Consider the following 19,661-nt stretch of genomic DNA (forward strand, 5'->3'; position numbering starts at 1 on the left):
GAGAGCCTGGGGTGAGGTGACTGGAAGGAGCAGATGAAATAGAAGCTCCCACTTCAACTAAAAAATCTCTTCCCATAAGAGGTACAGGGCAGCTTGGCATGACTAAAAATGAACAAGTGAGAGGAGTACCCCTGAAAATACAATTGTGTGGTGGAGTCTGATGAGGTAGGTAATGCTGTTCCCCTACCTCAACAATAGGGAAACTGGAAGGAGATGTAGGTCCCCCAAACTCTCTCAGTACCAAGTATGTGGCTCCGGTGTCCGTCAGAAAGAAAGATGGCCCATTTTGATAACTGTGATATTTACCCATGGCTACCTATTACAGATGACAGTTGTGGTCAGGTCAAAGGAGCCTGGGCAACCTCAATCGTCAATGGCTAGACCTAGAAGGTTGGTTTGGGAGTTGTCTGGATCTGATGTCTCCATGCCACAATGTACACAAGGACACGATCACCCAATGCCCTTCCCTGTGGCACTTTGGACCAATATGAGGATTAGAGCATTCCCAGGCCCAATATTCAGTTTTACCACATTTGAAACATGTGCCCCAGGGCACAAGGGAGTGGCACAGACAGGGTGGTCAGTTGCCTAAGTTGGTCGAATGGCCTTGGTCAGCATTTGACATTTCTGTCTAGGGTTCTTATCATGCCTTCCAGGGTACACCTTAACAGCCAGCCCTAAGACTTCTGCCTGTGGGGTCAAGGGGCCTTTCTCCAAACACTTAAGTTTAGACCTAATGTTGAGGAAGGTCTGGGAAAAGAAATGGGTCATGAGGAGCTGTTTGCCCTCCCCAGAGGGCAAAATTTAGATCTCTGGATCTAAATTAGTGTTCTGCAAGAGAACCTTTGTGAGGTGTTCTAAGAATGCAGATGGATTTTTATTTGTATCCTGAACAACATCTAAGAGTTTATTATAGTTTACTGGCTTGAAGGCAGCCTTAAAGAGATACGCCAGGAGGCAAGTCGTAAACCAGTCTCTAGCTAAAATAGCACCTGGGGTGTTAGAATCCCAGTGTGGAGCCCACTCAGGGACCGCCTCTGCCCCAGGGAGGTGTGCTGCATTAGTCTGGTGAACCTCATCTGCATGTACTCTGGCCTCCTCCCAAACTCACCTGTGCTCCTCAGGAAGTAGATTATCAGTTAGGGTCATAAAAATATCATGAAAGGTGAGACTCTAAGATTGGGTAATGTATTGGAGTTGTTTTATGAAAGAGATAGAATTAGATGTGTAAGAACATAGTTTTTTTGTTCTATGTGAGAGAGTTCTGAGCATGAGAAACCGAAGTGTACCTGACCATTTTATCCACACTGGGAATTTCTCACAACTGCTGCTGATCTGGTTTGGTCAGGGTCAGGCTCCTTAGCAGCATGCATGTGCATGAGAGGAGGGGTAAAAGGGAGTGCTAGAATCAGGCGGCTGCCGCAGCATGGCACTAGAGAGGAGGATGAATCCGGAGGGGCTGACGGAGCAGTTGGTGGGGGAGAGAGAGAGAACTGGAGAGGTAGAAGCAGCTGACTGCTGAGGTTTAAAAAGTAGGGCTTCATTAGCAGGGTCCAGAGTAGAAACGGATGTTCCTATTGTCTTAGTTGGCATAGTCAGGAACATGTGAACAGGTGAACATCTTGCGAGGACAGAGGGCTTAGAACTTAGATAGAAAAAGACTTGGATATAAGATAACTCTTTCCATCTGCCTGTGCGCTGTCAAAAGTTAGAAAGCACCCTCAGAATATCGGGATCTAAGGTGCTGCTAGGTGGCCACTTTCGGTTATTATCTTAGGTGTACTTAGGGCATTTCTTGGTACAAAGGTGGATAAGCTTGGGAATCATTAAGGCATTAAGTTTTGAGGTTTTAGGGTCTCTAAAGGACATCCCAGGAAGGAGGGTGGACTGATAGTTTTTGAGGGTTTGTTTCCCATGGCTAAGAATGTGAGAAAGGCGAGGACCCAATGGCAATTAACCATGAACATCTTTGGGATAAAGCGAGGGTCGAGGGCTAGGTCAAAGTCAATCAGGAATTGAGGACTGGATAGGACTTCTCCGAGTTGCCCAAGAGAGGACAACAGTCTGAGAGACGAGGACAAAAGTCAGAGTGGTGAGGAGTCAAATCTCAGTCCTTAGCCATGGGGAATAACCAGAGATGAATGCCAGCGAAGGACTCGACCATAGTCATGAAGGTCGTGGTTTGGGGCATCTCCCCTCACTGTTTCTAGGAACACCATAGGGTTGCTGGGAGATCAATGGTCAAGTCCTTGGATTCAGAGAAGCAATTAAGCTGAGAAAAAGGGAAAAAACTCACCAATCAAAGCCACTGGACACTTGTTCATTCCTTATATCATGTTAATGAAGTCTGTTGCCTTTTCCCTCCCCTTTTGGAGTGAAATGTATAAGCATACAGAAAATAAATAAATTCAGCACACACTGAGTTTCCCTCCTGATGTTGTTCTGTGTTTCTGCCTTTTATTTCTTTGATATCTCTGTTCCCATTGCTCAATAATTCTAATCCTTGTGCTTCTACCTCGGAATGTGTGAATTTCAATGAGGCTGGACCCCCACGAACCCTCACATGAATAAACTGGTTGTTAGAATTTTTCTTCATTTCTAGGATCTGAAGTTTGAAAACAGTATCTGAATATGGCTGACATATAAGGCTTAGAGAATTACATCTGTATCCCTGAATAATTAATTTTATTATTTTTGTTTTGTAGGAAAAAAGAAAGGTCACAACTGGTCAAGAGTAAAACAGAGAAGGCCGCAAGCTGTACTGCCAAAAAGTAAGCAAGCAACCGGACAGAGTTACAGCTGCTGAGTTTTTTAAGGTGTTGCCTGTTTGCATGCTTGGAGTCCTGTGCATTTCTGAGCATTAATAGTATGTGTGTGTGTGTGTGTGTGTGTGTGTGGTGTATGTGAGTGAGTGTATGTGTGTTGTATTCACACTTGTGCATGTGGGTACACGTACTTGTACCCACAAGTATAGGCCTGAGGAGGATGTTGAATGTCCTGTTCTCTCTCTCTCTTTCTCTCTCTCTCTTTCTCTCTCTCTCTCTCTTCCTTATTCCCTTGGTGGTTGTCAGCCAGTAAACCCCAGTGAGCTTCTTGTCTCCAGTCCCTTAACACTAGCATTATAGGTGCACACATACAAATTTTTTATGTGGATGCTGGTATCAGAACTCAGGTACTTATGTTTGCTCACTGGTTGCTCTTAGCCCCGGAGCAACCTCTACCCTCCCACAACAGGTTTATGTAGGTTCTCTCAGACATGAGTTAAGACGTTATAACAGAGTTGTGATACTGCAATGCCTTTTACAAATGGTTGGTTTCTCATACATGCAGTCATCCAGAAGTAAGTGGTTCAGCGTTGAAAGGGAGGTGCTGTCGTCTTCAGTATAAAATTTTTGTTGGTTTGAAAAAATGTTCCAAAGAAGGTTGAATGAAGCAAACAGGTTGCAGGTGTATATGTACAAATGTGTGTATGTGCCCCTCCTATCCATTCTCCTGCCTTGCTACTGGCTGTTCAGTTCTTCATTAGACCAATCAGATGTTTTAGGCAGGCAAAGCAACACAGCTTCACAGAGTTAAACAAATGCAACATAAAAGAATGCAATACATCTTTGCATCATTATGTCCCACAGCATAAACTAACGTAACACATCTTAAAATAATATTCCACAGCATGAAACCATTCATTTTGCTTATAAATTCAGGTCTTTTAATGTAACTATGTATCTGTCTAGAGAGAGAGATGTATTTAGAGATAGAAAAATAATTGACAGTCCGTTTTCGCAAATGTTCATTGAAGGGTTGATGAGATGCTCAGTGGTAAAGTGCTTGCTACACAAATTTGAGGCCATGAATTTGGATTCCTAGCACCAACTTAAAAAATCTGGGCATGATTATACATCTACAATCCTTCACTGGTGAATCCACCAGGTTTGCTGAGCAGCAAGCTTAGCCAGCCAAATTGGTGAGTTCTGGTTTTGGTGTCAGACCTTGTCAACAGTTAAGATGGAGAGCTACTGACAAAGACACTCAACTTTGGTATCTGGCCTCCCCACACACATTCAGGCACACCCACACATGTACATACAAAGGAACACAACATGTACACATTTATATGCAAAAATGCATGCATTGGTTATAGTTGGCTATTAGAATAGAAGTTATGTCCATATTTTTATTTCTGTTTAAAATATTGAATATGATCAACCTTTGTCATTAGAGGCATTCTAGAGAGAGAGTGAGAGAGAGCAAGCGAGAGAGGGTGTGAGACAAGTTAATCACAGAAGTATTTACATGGTGATGTTTCCTACAATCTTATTCCTATAACTTGTATATATTTACAAACAGCTCCCTACCATCTGATTTTAGAAACAGTCTAAGGGATTTCTTTTTCCTGGACAAAAACTGAATGTCTTTGTTTTTAAATGATTATCAATTTTGCATCAGATCCATGAAGCAGGCTTTGGAATCCCACTCAATATTAATTTCACCAAACTAAGAATCTTACACTCTTGACAATGACCCAACTGTGCTATTGATTGATATGTATATTTTTTGCTTAGAGAGGAGAAATGATGGTTGTGTTTATTTTTCGAACACATATTTTGGAAACCACATTTTCATTCAAGTCTCTATGTAGACAGCGCTTTCTAAAGTGTTAATACAACAGAATCCTTCGTAGGCTTTAACTTTGACTTCTACCTGCTTGGACACAGCTCCTTGTTGTGAGCTCCCATCCACAGTGTGTGTAGAAGGTACTCTGACATAACAGAGAGGCTCCCTTGCTCCGTTCCATTATCAGCTGTTGTTTGGCTCAATCTGCATTTGCCTGTGTCTCTCCTAGATGGCAGGAGAGTTGGTCGCCAGGCTGCTTTCAGGAGAAAGAAAACAGAAAAGAATCCAGGTCGTTCTGCCAAGACCAGGGGTAAGATGGCCTCTGTGGGTCTTTCCCTTCGCCCCTGAGTACACACAGATTTTGTTAAGGTTTTAAGGTTTCTAAAGTCTTAAAATTTCCTCCTCAGACTTATCTATTAATTTTGAGAGCAGCAAAATCTAAAAGCAAAGGTGTTTGGAGCAAGAATGTGAACTGTACTTATATCATCAATCTTATGTGTCCTAATTTCTTCCTTACCTTTGAGTTGAACCTGATTTTTATGAAAATGCATTTCCTTTACACTTTGGCTATTAAAATGTCTAGATTAGGTGAATTGTAAGCAGAAAGCAAATGTACTCTCTCATAGTCCTTATCCTCCTCCCTTTCGGTGAGTTCTTTCTTACCTTGAGCCCAGTTCCTAGAGCTGGAATGGAGGATGGACCGTTGCAGGGATAAGTCTTTCTAGTGGGCTGTGAGTGTGGGCTGTCAGAAGGAAAGGGAGGAAGGAGGTATTCTCAGGCATACTTTACCCTTCCAGAGTCCTGGTGACATCCTGGATGAGAGGGAGGAGGAGACTCTCTTGGAAAGTTGTTCCTGAGTGGAAGCCCTTCTGCTGCAGGTGGTCCCACCATCTACAGAGAGGAAGCAAGAGCGTTAGTTTCCATGAGAGCTTTATGTAGCTGAGTTAACCACGGAGACATTGCCTGTTTACTCACTGTCTCTGAGAAACTAGAATCTTGATGATGCAGCTGAAATAAGACCCAGAGCTCTGGGCCACTGTAATGCTGCCTCCATTCGCTGGGAAGAGTGGAGACAATCTCTGCCAGACGCGGGGTATCACCCACCAGCGAATGCACATCACGGTGGCCCAGAGTGGTGGGAGAGACCTGGGTCCAAGCTTGCTCTTCTATGACTACATGGACTTCGGCCTATCCCTTGGCTCTTCTTTCCTCAGTTTCTCCATTACTAAAGAGGAGGGTGATTTATGTCAACCATCCGATGTCCACTGTAGTCTTGATTAGCTACTGCTCAAATACTGTCGGCACCACAGGCGGCGCTCCCCTCCCCCATCACGGTCTCCGCACTGATGACCGGCAGGGCAAACGTAGCTTCTCATCTCCCAGAAATTTGTTTGAGGAATTTTCATCTCTATTTCTATGGAGTTGCAGCTCTGCTCTACATAAGAGCTTCCAGATTATTCTAGAACTTTTTGGGGTTTTCTCTCAGTTACAGACAGAAAATGCTGTTGTGAGGGAGAGATGGAGCAGAGCAGACATTCAGAGGAATAATTCCACCCAACTCTGCTAGGTTGCCCATCATCTCCTCTCCCTGCTAGCCCAGTCAGAGCTCAAATGGGGGGAGATAAGAGGACCATCTCTGCCTACCATCATTAGTACAATAGAACAGTCAGACATGGCCATGTAGCAATCAGTGTGGTCACTGGAGCGAGAATCAGTACAGTTTATCAAAGCCAAAAGATTCTGCTAAAGCTTGGGGTTTTTTTTTTTTTAAATAAATTAAGGGTAAAATATTTGTCATTATGTATCCAATATGCCATTTGCAAGAAAGACTTAGAAGTTAGATGCTACGGACCGGCTCAGGGGAGCCACTCAGACCGTGAGGGAATCAGGGTGAAGGCACAGGAGAAATCAGGATACGGCGGAGGAATTGACAGACAGACCACTTTCAACGTATTTTTGAAAATGCTGCTGTGTTTTACTTATTCAGTGTGAGGTTTTTATATTATTACAAACAAAGAACTTGGCAAAGGCATACATCATCAGATCATAAAAAAAGCATAGAATAGTTTACAAAAAGAATCTTTGAAAATGCTTTGACTTGGGCACAAGGACTTTCGCCCAGTCTGTACCAGGCGGCTGGCAGGGCTAAGTGACCTTGTGCTCAGAATATCTTGGGGTGTGAGAGGAGAAGGCCACTATCTTCCTGGGAAAACTTTCTGCTAGGAAATTTTAGACATGATCTCAAACTTGTCTGAATCTGGTTTCATACCATAAATCTCAACTTTCTTCCCTCCCTGACTCTCAGGGTCAGATGTTGTAATTAGCCTAGGTTTATTCTGGCCATAATGAAGGCTGCATAGGCCTCCTGCACGTAATTCTCAGGCAAACATCTAGTGCTGCTGCAGCTGTTTTCCTACAGAAGGCTTCTAAGGTTTCTCCTGATAAGAGCAACTCCTTTTGCTCCACATCATTAAGGAATTATATTAACGATGACTTCCCTATTTCCAGAACTGGCTATTTCTTTAAAGGCTTTAATGAATAGGGGCGCAAAACTCAAAAATGTCCTCAGCAGTCTTGTTTGTATCCGCAACTGCCTGGAATAGTCTGATCTGTTAGCAATATGCAAGGATCACAAAGAACACACAGACAAGGGAAAAGACAGACATATAGCACCAAGTACAGTCAGGTCGAGTCAGTACAAATGGCAACTCAGGTAGCATTACACCACAACTGATTGCCAAGGGACAGCCCAGGACACAACTCTGAGAAGCGCGAATCCTGATCTTTCTGGCAATATTTGCCCATCCAGTCAGCATTTCTGCTACACTGGCGAGACAGCCGTGGATGTAGCAGTTAGAGATCTGAGGAGCAAAGTGTTCCTAGTGTTAAAGAAAGGGGAAGCATGCACACCTGCAAAGAGACGGAAGAAGAAATCTTCTTTTTCAGTTCCAAGAAGGCGCAGAAATGAAAATGCAGATTTCAGTGCTGAACTGCTTCCTGTGACATGTGGTGACGTGAAGGGAACATTACACAAGGACAGATTCAAGCAAGGTAGGGATCGTGGTTTTTAATTCACAACTGCTAAATAAAAACATCACAAGCAATAAAGGAATTACTTAAGGAACTGGGGGACGTGGCTTGAAAACAGGAGGGATCCTAACGCTTGAAACTATGCCTAGTAGATGCTCACAGTAACATGGATGGAGCCACGAGATGCCCAGAGAACCAGAGAAACGTCCATCCAGAGATGGAAATTACTGCATATTTTCCTTCCAGTCAGACATAAATGGGGAGAGGCCCGCAGCCTCTGCCTTCACATCCCTGTGTCAGTAGCACCGGGGCAGGGCTCTTGTCAGGGTGAGAGCATCACAGGATTGAGAATCAGAGAACCCAAATTCCAGACTCAGCTTTGCCAAGAGAGGAGGTCTCTTTCTCTAATGTGGGAGAGGCTTTCTGGGCATGAAATTTCTCATTGTTAAATGGAGGACAATAATATAAAGCCTGATCCATGGTATATCCATGAGGATTAGCTTATATTATTGGTATAACATATTCTGGTTTGCAAAAAAAAAAACCCAAAAAACAAAAATGAAACAAAATCCACAAAAATCCCCCCACCCCCAGCCAAAACCTACTATGATGGACTTCATCTCAGATCTCTTTTATTATGAGCCTGTGGATGGCAGTTGACAGAAATACATTGTCACTATTTTTAACATCTGTATTGAGTTATAATTCATATACCATATAATTCAGCACTTAGAGTCCATGATCAATGGGGGTTTCTTTTTTGGTACACAGAAAAAATTACCATGCGAACATACTTATTCCCCTCTGTCTATTAGGAGTTGATACTCATTCCCATTTCATTCTTCTGAACATTCACCCAGCTAATTCTTTTTTTGAATATTTATTTATTTATTATGTATACAATATTCTGTCTGTGTGTACGCCTGAAGGCTGGAAGAGGGCACCAGGCCTCATTACAGATGGTTGTGGACCACCATTTGGTTGCAGGGAATTGAACTCAGGACCTTTGGAAGAGCAGGCAATGCTCTTAACCACTGAGACATCTCTCCAGCCCCACCCAGCTAATTCTTGTCCTGTAAATTTGCCTCCTTACACACTTTATACAAGTGACATGTTGCAGTATATGTCACTTGTGACTGCCTGCTTTCACTTAGTATGATGAGATCAAGCCTCATCTGTGCAGTTTATGCAATATGTGTTTTAACTCACAAATAATGTCATATTCCATTGTATGACTACTTCATGTTTCCCTCATTTATTCTTCAGTTTGCCTTATTCTGCCTTGGGCTATAATGAATAATATTGTTTTGATAATTTGTGTATACCATTTATGTGATATAAACACTGAGTTTGAGGCACATACACAGAAGTGGAATTGCTGGGTCATATGATGATTATATGTTAAAGCCAGTAATGAATTACCAAATGTTTTTGGTAGTGGTTACACTGTTTTATAGCACCAGTCGTGTGTGAGACCTTCAATTTCCCTACAAAAAATAGCTATTATTTCTTGTTTTTTATTATGGTCATCTTGATGGTATGTGAAACGGTGTTGTGATTTTGCTTGCATTTTTATAACAATGAAGATGCCCAAAATATGACCATCTTTTTATTAACCGTAGTCTGTATTTTCATGGGACAATATTTACTTATGCTTAATAGTACTTACCTCCAACTGCAGTGATGGTCAAGTACCTGTTCAATAGTCTCATAAATTTGGGTAGACGATGATGCCACAAGAACTCCCAAGTTGCAAAATTCCACTACACCTTCAGCTCTAAGACGAGGACTCCACTTCCACCTTGCCGGGGGCCTCCTGGGACGGGTTGTTCTCCATCCTGAGAGATCAACACCAGGTTGAAATCCAGGCACCCTGTGCAGTCAGTAACTACCTTGTCCCTTTCTACATGAGCCTGAAGTAGTTTGAAAAAGGTATCTGGTGGCAGTAGTTGTCATTTCCTTTAGGCATGAAAATCAAAGAAACATGAAAGACTTCAGCAAAGTATTTTAGAGAACTCTGGGCCTGAACTGGGATTTTCAAGCCAGAGAGGAGGCCGACTCTTCTGCTATTGACTTGGAGCACAGTTTGGGTGGCTCCAGCTCTAGTGCAGTGAGTGGCCACGCATCTGAGTTCCACGGAGGGACAAAGCAGGCTCACGATCAGTCTACTGTGGTCTTACAGGGGTCTCCGTGAAGTCCATACAGAGTGAAGCTGGGGACTGGTACACACCCACTGAGTTTGAAATCTTGGGAGGTCATGGACGATCAAAGAACTGGAAATTGAGTGTGCGCTGCTACAATTGGCCCCTGAAATTGCTGATCCAGGTATTGCAGTGAAGGGGGGAGGGGGGATCAGTGCCTCTTCTTCTTGCACTGTTTCCAGATCAAATAGCTATGAGATACGGGAAACGCCTGATGCTGATCAGGTTCTCCTATCACTCATGAGAGAGGCGGCCCACATCCATAGCCTCATTTCTGGGGGATGCACCTTGCTGGTGCATCCAGCAAATGATAGATACAGAATCTCTGAGGAGGGAATGGCCATTCTGGATAGGGGTTCTTGCAGAGAAATTTCTGCATTGACACCAAAGGAGGAGTTGACTGTCAGACAAGTGAAAGAGAATCTAGAGAAAGGACCTGCTAGCAGCTGCACCAAAGGCAGTTGTGTGGATACAGGGGGATGAGTTATGTGGTATAAACCATCAATTCAGGATGTTTGTGTGGGAACTTAGTGCCATCCAAATTATCTCAAATTTGAAATGTATACAAGGAATCAGTGATGTCCTTGAGGTTAGAAATGGCCGATGAAATATATGATTATCGTGATTGTCACCATTATTTGGTGTGAAGGGGTTGATCTCATGTAAGCTAAAGAAGACATCAGCTCTCTGCTAACCCCAGCCTCTGGTTGTACTTTGCTTGCTGTGTTACTATGATAAACTCTATGAACCAAAACAACTTAGTGAAGGAAAGAGTTTATTTGGCTTATAGGCAGAAGTCCATCATGAAGGGAAGACAAGGCAGGAACACAAGGCAGAAGTATGGAAGCAGGAACTGAAGCAGAACTACAGAAGAACAGTACTTACTGGCTTGCTCCTTGGCTCATGTTCAACTGCTTTTCTTATTCATTATAGTCCCATGTTAATAGGGATGGCGCCACCCACAGTGGACTCACTATATCAATCCATAATCAATAAAATGCTCCCACAGACATGCCTATAGGTTATCTGAGACAGACAATTCTTCAAATGATGCTTGCTCTTCTTAGGTATGTCAAATTGACAACCAAACTAAGCAGGACACATCTATAATGCTATTAGTAATAGACTACCATAGACATGATTTCATCATCTCCCTATCCTACAAGCTAGTTTTTATCCTAGAATTCTTAGCGTAAATATCTCACCCCTTCTTGACTGGGCCCTCACCTCCCAGAGACCCTACTTAAAGTGTTGGAGGTTGATTCTCAGTGCTGGTGGTTGTGGCATACTCTTTAAATCCAAGTACTCCTGAGGCAGAGGCAGCTGGATCTCTGAGTTCAAAGACAGTCTTGTCTACAGTGCGAGTAGATTGCCAGACCTCCTCAGAAAAATGCTGTCTCAAAAAGGAGAGAGAGAGAGAAAGAGAGAGAGAGAGAGAGAGAGAGAGAGAGAGAGGAGACAAAGAGAGAGAGAGAGAGAGAGAGAGAGAGAGAGAGAGAGAGAATATGTATCTTCCACAAACTTTCTCCTTTATCTCCCATAACCAAATTTCTGTTATGTGCTCCAAACTCATCAGAACATGTGACACCCTATATGAATGAAACACACATGTGTTGGCTGCCTGGTCCTGGTGTGGAGCAAGCTGAATTGTATCCAGTGGGAACAGAGATTGTGTAATGGTTGGACAAGGATTGCGAGGGAAAATTCCCAGGACCTGAGAAAGAGAGATGTGAGGTCTTTCCAGCTGTCACAGGACAGCATCTGTCTCTAAGTTGTATGCAATGAGAGGGGAATGGAGTCAGACAACAAGGGTCTGAATGGAAGATCCAGGCAGAACTTCTGGAAGGAGGCTGGCAATTCCCAATTCACACCTCTGAAATACAGATAATGACATGCTCGGATCCTTCTATCTTGCAGAGAAAATTTCTCCCCAATTTACCACGGATTTATGGCAAGAGAAAAAAAGTGAGTTCTCATCACGTGATTTTACTCAAACAGCTTCTTATTTTATGGTGTCTCAGTTGGGTTGTCATGCTTAAAGTCACCTCTCCTTTCTTCCTCTACTCTTTCTTTTCATGTTTTCTGCCCGTGTCTTCATTCAGGCTGTGTGGAAGGCCAGGTCTTCCTTCAGTGTTAACTCCTTTGAGTTGGAAATGATAAAAAAAATCACCAACATAGACTTCAATGGGCCACGAAACACTCCACACCGGGCTTCATAGCTCACTGAGGATTTGAACTTGAGGCCTGTGTAGTATGTGTCATTTGCATTATTGTCTGACTGGTTTGGACTCTGAGCCACTGGGACATGTCAATCACTCAGTTTCCTAGAAGGAAACTACCTCCCAACCTGGTCAATGACTACTTTTAAGTTTATATCCTCTACCGTCCTCTAAATTCTAAGAGTATCTCTTTCAGAATCACTCAAATGAGCTAGAATTGTCCAACCCACAGAACCATGGATGCAGCGTTTCATAGCAACAGGGGCACTTGCCTCTTCTTTTGAGTCTCTATTTGTAAGAACAGGATTCTCAGAGAAACAGAAGCCACGATGCATTTCCACTTTCATAATCCTGCCAGGGTCTCTTCGTCTGCTCAGAGCTATGGGTTCTGGAATCTTTCTTGTCACTCTTGGTGTCACATGACAATTCCCAGCTCACACAGGATCATTTAAGCTTTCTGGTGAAGGCTGGTGTGTGTCAGACAGTCCGGTATGGTTACCAGAACCACCATTTCTGTATGCTAATATCTGCATTGAGACATCTGGAGTTCTCTTTTCCCAAGCGAAGCCATATTTACTCATCTTTTAATGCACAATTGCCAAGTATACACAGAACACCCATGGACTGCACAGAAGATAGAAACAGTAGCCCCTAGGGACCTCAAGGATTGTGTCCAAGTCACTGTTCACATTACAGAATAACAAACAGTGTGATGTGGGAGACTCTAGAACAGTGGGCAGTGAGAGCGCCCTTCTCGGGTGATTGTACCACAGGTCATGCTTGTCTCCAGCTCCCGGTCCTGGACTGGAGTTAAGGGCTGAGATGGCTTGTGTCACAGAAGGAAAGGATGACAAATCTTCCCAATGAATGTGCAAATCAAAGTGAAGTCCATTTATTCTTCTAAACATCCAGCTGGTCTCGCTGCTCTGAGTTGTGAATAGAGGGCAGAAGGCCGTTAAGAGGAAGAGCTGCAGCCCTGGGTGCCTTAGGTTCATTTGATTTTCAGGGCTATAGCCCTAGGAGAGCTACAGAAAGTGATAGATTTCCTCTCTAGGATCACCCAGACTCCAGAGCTCTTTGAGCCTTATGTGTTCTGGACTATGATTGGTATATCGCAGCTTCAGGCTCACTTTAGCTACTCTGGGGTGAGGTGCTGGTGGTCAAGGCTGATACATCCTGGGTGGTCAAATTGAAGAAAAATGGCCGAGAGCCATTAATGTTGGAGGACAGGTAGAATTGTTCAAACCAGCCTATAAAAATCAGATGCTGCCTCTTTGCCTGACTCCACAAAGGCTTCCTGAGGACCAAGAGCCAGGGAGTGGAACTTGCTTTGGGTCCAATAATAGTTTGACAACATCTCTTTCCCTGGAGAGATGCACAGGTTCATAAAAATAGGTATGGAAAAGAAGTAGATATATTTAAGAGAAACCCTCTAGACAGAATAAATTGAACCAATATTTTCAATCAAATAATTCAAGAGTGAGTGCCCTTGTCGAGTGGGAAGGATTCTAGGAATCCTCTACAGATGTGTGAGACCATGGCTTCTAAAGGCTGAGGTGAAAGTGAAATTGAGAAACATATTTGAGTGATCATGATGAAAAACCCTTGGTGAGAGATTAGGTGGTGGCCTTATGAGGCTGAAGTAGCTTCTTTGATTTTGCTGTTGGCATTAAGCTTTAATTTGTTAGATGGGAATTCTTGAGCTGTTCCTACCCAGTCGACTCTCAGTAATAGTACTAATTTTAGCCAGGGATGGTGGCACATTCTTGGAATCCCAGCACTCCGTGTTCCATATGTAGAAACACAAAGATCAGTAGTTCAAGTCCAGCCCCAGTTGGTTATATAGTGAGTCTAAAACCATCTTGGGCTACCCGAGACCTATCTCAAAAATAACATCAATAATGCTGGTTGTGATAAAACTAATTTAAACAACTATCATTCAAATCTTACATTTAACATTGTCATTCAAATTTTCTCTTTCAGCGGAGAACACAGGATTTGTCCAGTGCCCCAGCTAACTCTCAGGTAAGTACTGACTCTTGGCTACAATCCCTGGAAAGTCCCAGCCTTCGCCTTGGTGCACTGCCTATGTCGTGGTCGCCTCTCCCCTGAAGGGGTCCCTGTCAGCTTGGGTGTGTTGCTCTGGGCGATGAACAAAGATTACCAGATTTGTTCCCCACCCAGGCAGGAGGAGCCAGTGTGGGTGCTTGGGCCAGAAGCATCCTACCGTGTGATTCACCATGTGTTCTCATGTTCTCATCCTGCCATGTGCTTCACCATGTGTTCTCATGTTCTCATCATACCATGTCTTTCACCACGTGTTCTCATCCTACCATGTGTTAACACGTGTTCTCATCCTGCCATCTCTTTCACCACGTGTTCTCATGTTCTTATCCTACCATGTGTTAGCACGTATTCTCATCATACCATGTGTTTCATTACATTTTCTCATGTTCTCATCCTACCATGTATTAGCATGTATTCTCATGTTCTCATCCTACCGTGTGTTTCACCACGTGTTCTCATGTTCTCATTTACACTAAAGGTGAGGGAGAGAGATGGAGATCTAGATCTCTGGGGTCCCTGGGACAGAGCCTGGAGTGGCAGTGGGCATGGCTGGCTGTGGATGAAGGGTGAGGAACAACTATGAGAGGAGACAGCGTCTATAAAAGGCAGTGTGTGGGAATACTGTCCTCCCCAGCATGCATCCCAAGTGCAGGCAGAGCTCAGGAGGAACAGGCCAGGCTTCATGCATAAATCCTAGGTCTGGATCGCTCCGCTTCCTACAGAAAGTTACTTGCAGAGTAAGTTGGTCTTTATGCCTCATGAATTCCCTGGGGTCACTTTGAAAGGCACCATTAGGAATCCATCTGGCTAGGACCAAACCATCACCACTGAGCAATTCACAGGGTATTTTCCCTCAGTCACCTTGAATGGTTTTCAATCATAGGTATTAATCAGGGTTCTCTAGAGTCAAAGAACTTATAGAAGAAATTCCTCTCTTCATATATATATATATGTATATATATATGAAAATTTCAAAAATATTTAATATATATGTATAGAATTTATTGGAATGACTTAAGGGCTGCAATCCAACTAACCCAGCCAAGGCTTGCTGTGAATGAAAAGTCCAAGAATCTAGAAGTTGCTCAGTCTCATGAGGCTGGGTGTCTCAGCCTCTCTGTACATGCCAGAACCCTGAAGAAGTAGGCTCCACTCCAGTGCCAATGAAGGGATGGATGTGCTGACAAGGCAAGGACAAGCAGGTAAAGAAGAACCAACCCTCCTTTCTTTATATAGGCTTCCAGCAGAGGGTTTGGACCAGATAAACAGTGTCTTCCCACCTCAAGGTCTGGATTAAAGGTGTGTGACATTCCACCTCAAGATCCGGATCTAAGGCATTCTGTCTTCCTGCCACAATATCTGGATCAGAGATGTGCCTCCATTTCTGGATTGTAGTTCATTCCAGATATAGTCAACCTGACAACCAAGAATAGCCCTCAAAATCCACCTCTTGTCAACTGGACATACAATCATATCTCCTATGTCATGATTGATTTCTAAATAAGAACAATAACAAGGTCATAATAATGCCTAAACATTATTACTATGCCACCTACACGCACAAGCACATTATATATTAATCTGTATTGTTGGAGTCCACTTGTTTGTTCCCGGCTGCTCAGCCCCAAAATAACCACACAGAAACTGTATTAATTACAACACTGCTTGGCCTATTAGCTTATGCATATTTCTAGCTCATTTTTATCTCTTAAATTAACCAATTTCTATTATTTTATATTTTACCATGAGGCTCATGGCTTACTGGCAAGGTTCCAGCTGGCAGCCTGTGTCTTTCCCCTCTGGTGGCTCCATGACATCTCTCTGACCCCGCCTTCTTTCTTGCAGCATTCAGTTTAGTTTTCCCTGCCTAGCTCTGTTCTGTCCTGCTATAAGCCCAAAGCAGTTTCATTATTCATTAACCAATAAAAGCAAAACATAAACAGAAGAATTTCCCATACCATTCCCCTTTTTCTGTTTAAATTAAAAGGATGGTTTTAACTTTAACACAGTAAAATTACATATAGCAAAACAGTTATCAAGCAAGAATTATAGTTACAATATTTATATCTACTTTGTCTCTTATCATAACTAAGGAAAACTATAACTACCTATTCTTCAACTCCATCAAAGACTCCAGAAAGATATAATATTATCTAAGTTAACAGAAAGTATATTGTAAGCTACTTACAAAACTCTAGAATTGACAGAGACATCTTACTGCCTGGACAGTCACCCAAAGTACTTCTGTAACGTTGAGGGCACCTATCTTCAGCTTACAGGCCCATAGTGTCCAGAAAACTTTTTCATGAAGGAGGAAATTTCAAAGGCAGTTCTGCCAATACTGGCAGTTTGTCAGTCACTTTCTTCTGTGTCCTGCAGAATGTCTGGCAGACTCTTTCATGAAACAAGAACTGTGAAGGACTGTCTCACCTTCTTTAGCCAGCTTCAGCAGTCATTTCTCTGTGGATCCTGCATGTCCAGTTAATGCAACATAATATTAAGCAGACTAGGCAAGAGCAATTTCTTGCTCAAATGGCTAACAAACTCCATAAGGAACCTCTTTGATGCCCATCATCCTCTTGAAGTAGATTGGTGCTGCCAGAAGCAGATGAGTCTCATTGTCATGAAATGTCTTAAGTTAATAATTTAAATATTTTAAATGCCATATTCTAAAGGTCTCTGAAAGATTTAAAGAAAACCCATCTAACTGAAATATATCTCTATATATCTAAAAAACCTAACTAACATGACTATAAGCTTGACTACTATAGATGATTATCTATTAACCTCTATTTCTTAATTATATATTACATTTTCAAATGAGCTGCAAAACACAATACTTTAATCAAGAACAGAAATATATATATGTACATATACATATATATATCAAAATTGATTTTAAATTTGTATCAATATGTATCTCTAAAGCAAACCAAGTCATAATTACACCTAACATGACATAACTATCCCTCATACAACCACAAACAAATTTTAAATTCAGAATAGGTGGCGATGTCCCTTAGGGGACATCCTATTAGTATTTTCTTAGTTGTTATAATATATGATAAGGATATTGAAAGAACAAATATCTGTACAAATACATTCTTCGCAAAAATACAACGGAAATACTCATGTTGGTCATGATCCTCATTTCTGCAACTGATCACGTGGCCTTAGATGGTTTTTAGAACTGCTTTCCTCTACTACCTCTCCTGTATTTCCTCTACCCGAGGAAAGCATGTCAACAGACCTTACTTAGTTCTTTTTAGCAGAAAAATGACCCATACCTTCATTCCTGATGGGTCTGTGCCCTATGTCAGCTTGCCTGGATTAGGTTGCTGTAATTTTCCATTAACTTTAATCACAGGGCACGGTAGCACTAAGAGATGCCCTACAGGATCTCTTGCTCTCCAGACATAGTCCTTCTTACCATCACTGTTCAGAAGCAATCCAATCTTCCCGTGATAATCTGGATCTATCATTCCTCCTAACAGTGTTCTTTCTTTCTTAGCCTGTTGGTTTAAGGGAGATAGAAGCCCAGAGTGGCCAGGGGAAAATCTGAGACACAGTTCAATGGAATGATTGCTGTGGCTTTTGGCAGGAGCACTCCCTGCTCTGGAACCAACATTTTAAGGCCAGCAGAACTTAGGGATGTGGGAAAAAGCAGCAAAAATTTTCCTAGTGGGTCACCAAGGGTGATAGTGAGCAAAATTATTTCCTTTTCCACTCCCGTGGATCATGGCTATGGCAGAAACAGTACCATATATTGGACACTGATTCAAAACGTGTACTGCCTTCTGGAGACCCCTATGCCAACCCTCCATCCTGCTGCCACCTATTTGTCACTGTAACTGTGTCTTCAAAAGGCCAATCTGTCTTTCTCTCAGATCAGCTTCTTCAGAATGGTGAGGAAGACGGTAAGACCAGTGGGTTCCATGGTTGTAGGCCCACTGTCATATTTCTCTGGCTGTGAAGTGACTTCCCTGGTCAGAAGCAAGACTGTGTGGCCCACCATGTTAGTGGATGAGGCATTCTGTAAGCACAGATGGTGGTTTTGGCAGAAGTATTAGCCAGAATAAGTATCAACTCCAGTAAGATAAAAAATACTGTCACTTCCATGTAGGAAATTGTTTAATGCAGTCAACCTGCCACCAGGTTGCTCGCTGGTCACCCCAGGGAATTGTGCCATATCTGGGACTCAACGTTGGTCTACTGTTGGCAGATCTGGCACTCAGCAGCGGCAAAGTCAGCCTTGGTGAACAGAAGTCCATGTTGTTGAGCCCAGGCATAACCCCGCCTCCGTTATCATCATTCAAGGGCAATGACAGGAATATCTGGGGAAAGAGACTGACCACTACCTGATAATTGAACTCCTCCTTAGCTAAAGTCACTTTTTGATGGGCGTTTACATGGGACACAAGTGTTTTTGCATCCTTTGCCCACTTGGAGAGCTCTGCCCACATATTTCTTCCCCAGATGTCTTTCTTACCAGTTTTCCAATCACGCTCTTTCCAAGTCCCTGACTATTCATTGGCTACACCCCATGAATCAGTGAACAATTGCACATCTGGCCATCTCTCCAAACAAATTGTAATGCCACGTGTACTGCCTGAAGTTCTGCCCACTGTGAAGATTTTCCTTCACCAGTATCTTTCAGGATTTGTTGCAAGGAGGGCCCGCTTGTTCATCTCAGCTGCCCAGAACCGAAATAACCACACAGAAACTGTATTAATTAAATCACTGCTTGGCCCATTAACTCTAATTTCTTATTGGGTAACTCTTACATCTTAATTTAACCCATTTCTATTAATCTGTGTATCACCATGAGGTCGTGGCCTACCAGCAAAATTTCAGCATGTCTATCTCCAGCGGCAGATCCATGGCATTCCCTGACGCCACCCTTCTTTCTCCCAGAATTCAGTCCAGTCCTCCCGACCTACCTAAGTTCTCCCCTTTCAACAGTCTAAGGCAGTTTCTTTATTCATTAATGGTAATCACAGTACATAGAGGGGACTCCCACATAAAGGGTTGTCCCAGGAAGGAGTTGTAATGCCGCAGCTGCTCCCTTCTGGGCAGCGCCTGCATAATATGCAGAACCATCAATAAACAAGACCCTAGTCTTTTCTTTTTTTAATCAGCCAATCATAGGGAACCCCTGTAAGGCTATAGGTTGCATGCTTGGCAGCAGGCAGCATTGTAACAGGAAGAGAAACCATAGGCATTTGGGCAACTTGTTCTTCTATTTTTTTTTCAAGATAGGGTTTCTCTTTGTAACAGCCCTTGCCATCCTGGAACTAACTATGTAGACCAGACTGCATCTCTTGAACTCACAGAGATCTGCCTGCCTTTGCCCCCAAGTGTTGGGATTAAAGGTGTGTGCCACCACCCAGCTACAGCTTCCTTCTGGAACTTGCTTGTGCCTTCAGGACCTGTTTGGTTCCAATCACATATATACTACTTCCATTTGATAACAGATTGCTCCTGTGCACCTCCTACTTTATAACTTGATGGGTCCAATAACACTCACCTCAAG

The 19,661-nt window shown here is 42.9% G+C and overlaps 1 protein-coding gene across 1 annotated transcript in view; it reads left to right on the forward strand.

The window, feature by feature from the left end:
• LOC125416392 (nuclear body protein SP140-like protein) overlaps positions 1–19,661 on the forward strand; it is a 61,851-nt gene that overhangs the window by 30,068 nt on the left and 12,122 nt on the right. Inside the window, exons 9-14 of the mRNA XM_087905015.1 lie at positions 2,706–2,771; positions 4,841–4,921; positions 7,558–7,662; positions 9,824–9,966; positions 11,760–11,807; positions 14,045–14,086. Of these exons, the coding sequence (XP_087761141.1) occupies positions 2,706–2,771; positions 4,841–4,921; positions 7,558–7,662; positions 9,824–9,966; positions 11,760–11,807; positions 14,045–14,086 (485 nt within the window). The remainder of the gene's footprint in view (positions 1–2,705; positions 2,772–4,840; positions 4,922–7,557; positions 7,663–9,823; positions 9,967–11,759; positions 11,808–14,044; positions 14,087–19,661) is intronic.

The sequence above is a fragment of the Myodes glareolus genome, chromosome 1 (genome assembly GCF_982192425.1).
Source record: "Myodes glareolus chromosome 1, mMyoGla1.1, whole genome shotgun sequence".
Classification (NCBI taxonomy): Eukaryota; Metazoa; Chordata; class Mammalia; order Rodentia; family Cricetidae; genus Myodes; species Myodes glareolus.